Source organism: Macrobrachium nipponense, chromosome 46 (genome assembly GCF_015104395.2).
Source record: "Macrobrachium nipponense isolate FS-2020 chromosome 46, ASM1510439v2, whole genome shotgun sequence".
Taxonomy (NCBI): Eukaryota; Metazoa; Arthropoda; class Malacostraca; order Decapoda; family Palaemonidae; genus Macrobrachium; species Macrobrachium nipponense.
Genome location: NC_061106.1, coordinates 26,517,073 through 26,524,394, shown reverse-complemented (window position 1 = coordinate 26,524,394; position 7,322 = coordinate 26,517,073). Strand labels below are relative to the sequence as shown.

The following is a 7,322-nucleotide window of genomic DNA, read 5'->3' as shown; positions in this document are numbered from 1 at the left end:
TCTATCTGAGGTTTCCCCATAGAGACCGCAGTTTCTGGCAGACTTCTGAAATGGAGAGCCATTCTGTAGGAAGGACCTGGTTCTTCCTGCTCAGTCTGTCTGCTCTTATATTCATCCCTCCTTGAACGAATCTTGTTAGGAGTACTGTTTTCCGTTCCTCTGCCCAGATCAATAGAGCTCTTGCTAACTCGTATAGGGAGAAAGAGTGAGTCCCCCCCGTAATTCTAACTGCTCTGATGTATGCCAGAGCTGTGGTGTTGTCCGAGTTGACCTGGACCACCACGCCTCTGACGTCCTCTTCGAAATGCCTCAGAACCAAATGAATGGCTAGAAGCTCCTTCGCATTTATGTGCCAGGACATCTGTTCTCTCGTCCAGATGCCTGACACTTCCTTCGCTCCTAGTGTTGCTCCCCATCCTGTTTCCGAGGCGTCGGAAAACAACACTAAGCGAGGGTTCCGCAGAGACAAGGACACTCCCTCGTTCCTTCTTAGAGGGTCTAACCAACATTGCAAGTGCCACTTGATCTCTTGTTGTAGAGGGAAAGAATCCGCAAGTTCTCCTGTCTTCCTGTTCCACATTTTCTTCAGGTAGAACTGCAGAGGTCTCATGTGCAGCCTCCCCAGAGAAACGAACTGCTCTAGCGACGAAAGGGTGCCCAGAAGACTGAGCCATTCCCTCGCTGAGCTTCGCTCTTTCTGTAGGAAGGCCGAGACTTTCTCCAATCCTCAAGCAATCCTTTCTTGAGATGAAAATGCTCGAAAACCCCGAGAATCCATCCGAATCCCCAGATACACAATGTCCTGGCTGGGGATTGTCTGAGATTTCTTGAGGTTTACGAGCAATCCGAGTGATCTTACAAGATCTAGAGTCGTTTCCAAGTCCTCCAAACACTGTTGTCTCGATCTCGCTCTTATGAGCCAATTGTCCAAATAGAGTGATATGTTCACCCCCTTCAGATGTAGCCATCTTGCTACGTTCCTCATCAATGCCGTAAACACTTGAGGAGCCGTCGAGAGGCCGAAGCACAAAGCCCTGAATTGGAAAATCCTGCCCTGCACCATGAATTGAAGATATTTTCTCGATGAAGGATGCAGGGGGACGTGAAAGTAAGCGTCCTGCAGGTCGAGGGAGACCATCCAATCTCCTGGACACAGAGCTGCAAGTACCGAGTTGGAAGTCTCCATAGAGAACTTTGTCTTCTCCACGAAGCGGTTCAATGCGCTCACGTCCAGCATAGGCCTCCACCCCCCCCGAGGCTTTCGGCACTAGAAAAAGGCGATTGTAAAAGCCCCGGGAGTGAGGATCCTGCACTGTTTTGATGGCCGCCTTCTCCAACATTGTTGTACCAGATGTAACAGGGATTCCCTTTTTGCAGGATCTTTGTACCTCGCTGACAGCTCCCTCGGTGTCGACGTCAATGGAGGTCTGTCTCTGAAGGGGATGAGATATCCTTTCTTTAGTATTTCCAGAGACCAGGAATCTGCTTGTCTCAAGGCCCACGTTTCCGAAAACTTCAGCAGCCTGGCCCCTACTGGTGCTTGGAGGACTCGTATCTCATTTGGTCTTCTTCGTTGGTCTAAAGGAAGAAGACCTTCCTCTTCTCTCTGATCCTCTTTTTCTAGAGGATCAGCCTGATGAACTCCCTTGAAAGGGTGGCTGAATCGTGACTCCCTCTTTGTGGCAGGAACAGCTGGTCTCGTCTTCTTCGCTGATTGGACTAGCAAGTTTTGCGTTGCCTTTTCAGTCAGCGAGTGAGAAATATCTCACTAACTGAGAAGGGAAAAGCTGTTTCGAAAGAGGGGCGTATAGGAGGGACGCCCTCTGAACGGGAGAGACCGCTTTTGTCAAGAATGAGCTGAATACAGCTCTCTTCTTGAGAATTCCTGCCCCGAAAAGGGATGCCACTTCTCCCGATCCATCTTGGACCGCCTTGTCCATACAGGCCAATACGCTATGTAGGACTTCGGGTTCTAAGAAATCGGGGTCCTGTGTCTTCTTGGCCAAAGCCCCAAGGGACCAGTCTAGGTAGTTAAAAACTTCCAAGACATGGAATACTCCCTTGAGGAGATGGTCCATTTCTGACATCGTCCAAGTCGTCTTAGCAGATGGAAGTGCATGTCTTCTTGAAGAATCTACTAATGTAGGGAAGTCTGCGTCTGCAGAAGCAGGGAGGGCGAGTCCCATTGCTTCTCCTGTATTATACCAAATCCCTCTCCTTCCAGATAGTCTGGAGGGGGGGCAGGTAAACACAGTCTTCCCCGCTTCCTCTTTGGATTTGAGCCAATTCCCGAAGGAATGCAAAGCCCTCTTCATTGAGATGGTCGGTTGCATTTTCAAAAATGAGGATGACTTTGATGTCCTCGTACTCGTGAATGACGAACGAGGAGAAGGCGGGGCAGCAGGACTCAGAGACTCTCCAAATTCTCTCAATAAGAGGGCTGCTAAGGTCTTATAGTCTGAAAGACCTGCCCCCTTATTGGCTTCCGAGTCTGATACATCTTCCATATCATGTCCAGTTACATTAGGAGAAGAATGAGCAACCGGAGGAGAGCTCCTCTCCACGCACGGTGAGGGGCTCTTAGCAGTACCAGCTCTAACCTGACAAGGGCTACGGCCGCCTGTGCGACATCTTAAGTCCCTGTTAGGGGAAGGCTGATCCTGCAATTTGCCCTTATTCACACTAGAACCGTCCTGATAAGGACGATGGCCGCCTGTGCGACAACTAGCGTCCCTATTAGGAGAAGGTCTTGAATGCGAAAAACCTCTCACAGAATCAGCCACATCCTGACAAGGGCGACGGCCGCCTGTGCGACATCTTGCGTCCCTGTCAGGAGAAAACTGATCCTGTGAAAAGTCCCAAAGAGGAGCCTCTTGGTCAACTTCTAACTCCATGTCTGATGAAGCTGGAGATCCTGGCTCATGGCGCCTGGATGATGCATCATTCCTGGATGGTTTCTCGCGCCTGGCAGGTGCCTCAATCCTGTATGTATCAATATTGGTTGGAGCCTCTCGCCTGGTAGGCGTTTTGCACCTGGCTGGCGCCTCGTCCGAGCTATCTGAAACTTCTGCTGGACGGGATTTTTTTATAGGAAGGAAGCGGTCCTTTCTCCGAGGAGGATCCTTCTTTAATACTCCAACCAAAGAAGATATTTGCTGTTGCATTTCATTAAGGATCTTCGTAGCAACGTCTTCTTTCTCCATATCCGATCTAGGGGAAGGAGGATTTGATGAATAAATCTCTTTCTTCTTCTTCTCAGGTGGATAGTCATCCGGAAAACTTTCCGGGCTAGAATCCAGAGCTGGCAAATTCCACAATCTTTTAGAAGGTCTTGATAGCTTGTCAGAACTCCACCCTTTTTTTGATGAAGAATCGGAGGATGAAAAACACTGTTTTAGGATGCCTTTCCAACGGCTATCCTTGGCAGTCTGGGACGTTACTACAGATCCTGCCGAGGGGACGCCTGACCGTTGGGGGTTCTCTGAAACCTCCGTACGGCTTTCGACATTCCTTCTCCTCTGGGCTTGGGAGCTTGGAAGAGGTCTAGGCCTGGAAGCGAGACAGAGCCGATCAGACACACCCTCCACTTCACTGGGAACACTTTCACTTTGCTTACCTTCTAAATCCTTAAGTTTGCGTTCCATCCTCAAGAGGGAAGCCTTAAAATTTGCAATTTCCGATACCGAACTTGCAGAATCTGATAAAGGAGAAGGTAATACTGTATGGGAGGAAGCAACAATTACATTAGAGATAGGTACTAAACTACTAACTGCCTCGTTAGAGAACGACCTACTCAAACTTTTGGAAGAGGCTTTTCTAGCCTTATCCCTTTCCAATTTTCTCAAATATGAATTGAGAATCTTCCATTCCTCCTCATTTAAATTCTCACATTCAGCACAAGTGTTAGATTCGGAACATTCATTCCCTCTACACTGCTTACAAATACAGTGGACCCCCCGGATTCGCGTTCTCCGGATTCGCGGACTCACACATTCGCGGATTTCTCTCTGGAACGTTTCCCTGCATTATTCGCGGAAAATTCGCGCATTCGCAGTATTTTTCTATGAGAAATATCCACAAATTCCTGGTTTTTGTTATCAATTTCATCATAAAATGCACTTTTTGTAATAAAACTATTAAAAAACCCAAGTATGAAAATTTTTAGTGGTTTTCTTAAGTTTTAACTAACAAAATAGGCTGTTTTTAGCGTTTTTATAGGGGTTCCAAACATTCGCGGATTCTAACTATTCGCTGGGGGGTCTGGTACGCATCCCCCGCGAATACGGGGGGACCACTGTAGTGTGAGGGTCTACCAAAGCTTTCGGTAGCCTCACACTACAACTCTCATTCACATACACTGAATGTAAAACTAGTGTCCGACATTCTAAGAAAATCCCAAACCAAAATCCAAATAACAGTCCACAAAAGCGTATGCCAAGCCAGAGATCCAATACGTCACCAAAAATATCAGTCTAGAAGATCACACAAAAGTCAAAGTCAGGAGGAACTAGCAATGATGTTACCAGAACCGGCGACAGAGAAAATCTGGTTCTAGAACGGTAATAGTTCCTATTCCTGCCACCCAGCGGCAGGGCGGTAGATCACCTGACCTACCTGTAGCGTGTGCCGCGAAATTCGAATTTCTGTCGGGGACGACGGAGTCTATAGCTAAGTATATATCTGACAGGGAAGTTGAATGTATGAAACCTAATGTTAAGATCTCAGGTTTGTTAGTTATGAAAAATACAAATTAGTTACAAATTTGTCATTTCTTGTGCTCTCAAAACAGGTTAGAAATAAGTACCTCTGTGAAGCTTTCTATTCTTTGTTTTAGTTACCTGTTTAGCAAGAAATGCTTTGAACAGGAAAAAAAAGTGATAATCATGCATTCTTTAACTAGGGAAGTAGTAAGGAAGATGTCAATTACCGTGATAGTTAGTTTATTTAATTTTTTGTTTCTCCAGGTCATCTGTTTTTTTCCTCTCTCTCTCTCCAGGTTATCCCTTTTCCTTATACCAGACAACTTTATGTGAATCCTGTTCCTTATCAGAATCCAGTAATTAACTATTGCAAGTGTTAATCTACCAACACTCATTTTTAGTCAAATTGCTTTCCATCATATGTTTTGGCTTTATTCTTTAATTGTATGCATATTACAATCATGAGTTTTTAAATCAGATTTCCCACCTTTAGGGGTCAGTTTGAAATGAGTTCTTTCTTCTCTTCTGTCATGTATATTTTCTGCATAAATTTTCATTTGGCCCAGATCTTTAACTGTACCGTCTCTTTTCTCCTCTTTTCTTATGCAGTCAAGCCAGGCTAAATATGTAGCGCAGTGAAGTTTTCTCTTCTTGGTTGAAAGCTATGGCTTTTTAGTAGTACAAATTAGGTAATTTGTTTCCATGATAGCTGCAGAGATCTATTGCTATAAGACTGGAATATGTAAGAGGTTCTGTATGGTCTTTGAAAATATGCACAATCCATGTGTTTGCGTAAGTCTCATAGGTTCTCCAGAGGTGGAAATTTGTTTGAAAATGTGTATCCAGATATATGAGAAAAGGTCAAATGGTGCTCTGGATCACCAATTGAGGATGATATTTTCATTAATATTAACTTTAATAATCTTGTCTCTTCAGGAAGAATAATGCAGACCACACCAATGAAACTGAAGTTCGGCAGCGAAAGTAGTTCTGCAGAGAGACAATGTGGCAACAACATATGCTGGTCATGTTGTTGAGAGAATTACAGCACAGTGGTAGCCAGAGGCTACCCTTATGGGATCTCTTGTTTGATATTTAAAAATAAATATCAAGTATCATCAATTAATGAAGGAACAGAAGTTTTTTTTTTTTTTCTCCACATCATAAAAATATTTTTTACTTATAAGTTGATGAGTCATGCTTTTCACTCAGATTAAACGTAAAATACTGAAACAGAAACTAGAGGCAATTTTTGTTTTGTATCAAGATATTTAGTATATGTGATTACTGTAATTAATGGTTATTGTAATCATCTTGCTTAATCAAAAATACTATATTTCTTGATATTACTGTATAATACTAAAGAGTAGTATATGTGATATTAGTAGTATTTGCTTATGCTGATAAAGATTATTACTGGCTATGTGATTGATGGGTAATGTCATATACACATTGCTTCAAAATTTATAGAGGTCCCAGTGTATAAAATTATGAATGCTTGTACATAGTTACTGCATTTTTTATATTATGTTCTCAGTGTGGGAAGTCCCTGAATTTTTATTATATCACAATTTTTTTTTCATTTTAGCATTTCATTTATGCATATTTGAAATTTATCTTATGTAGTAAGTTACTTGTTGCCCTACCTTTTATTTTTCTTTGTAAATGTAAACAAAAGAATGTGTGATAGATTGTATGATAAAATGTTTGTATATTTGATTTCAACTTTGTTCACATAAGTTATTAGCTTAACATGTAACTTAAATGTGTTAATGTCTGTTTTATCTAACAAAGTGCACCTACAGGACTATAGACACTGTAAAGTAGTTTTTCTTCTTGAATGTTGGACATGTGATATTGCTTCTTTAAAGAGGTATATGTGATTTTTTCCATGTGCCTGTTTTTCTACATTAAGACAATTACTCCATTGCTTGTCTTACAGCAAAGTATCTATTCTCATACTATAGTGATAACCTGGTGAATTTCTCTGTTATATTATTATCAGAAGTAGGTTTTATTATTGTCTAGGAAATTGTATTTAATATTTCAAATACATAGCCATACTTTAATTTGCATTATTTTTCACTTCACTCTGATTTTAAAGTGATAAAATTCATGTTTACAGCATTTTTTCTCAACCAAAAATGAGCTAACTCAAACAAGCCTGAAATGCAACTTGCAAAGCAACTTTCTGTACATTTAAAGTGGTGGTATTTTAAAATAAGAGTAATGAATAATATAATACTAAATTTGTTACTATGGGGATACAGAACACTGCCTGTTAGATGGAAATCTCAGCTTGCATGCAGAACTACCCATTGGCCATGAAAGCAAAAGGCATGCCATGGTGGTGAGGGAGTTTGAATGCAAGAATAAACCCACTATCCATGCTGTCCAATCACTTTTCCTTCTGGTATTGTGGAGAGAAGATTATTTGCTTGATTCTCCTTTGTGTGATTGTTGGATTTCAACAAGAGACTAGCCTTATTGGAGTTGAAAGTTAAAAGTTCAGAAAAACTGATACAAATCTTAAATAAGAAGAACCCAGATGGAAAATGGATCCACAGTCTTACAGAAATAGTAAATAAACTTACGCTTACGATTACAACAGATGCTGAACAC

General features: G+C 42.1%; 1 protein-coding gene across 2 annotated transcripts in view; it reads left to right on the top strand.

Moving 5' to 3' along the window:
* Window positions 1–6,769, top strand: part of LOC135214825 (basigin-like) — a 45,456-nt gene extending 38,687 nt beyond the window's left edge. For both annotated transcript variants that reach the window (XM_064249211.1, XM_064249210.1), the window contains exon 8: window positions 5,637–6,769. In XM_064249211.1, the coding sequence (XP_064105281.1) occupies window positions 5,637–5,688 (52 nt within the window). In that variant the 3' untranslated portion in view covers window positions 5,689–6,769. The remainder of the gene's footprint in view (window positions 1–5,636) is intronic.
* The last annotated feature ends 553 nt before the right edge of the window (window positions 6,770–7,322 follow it).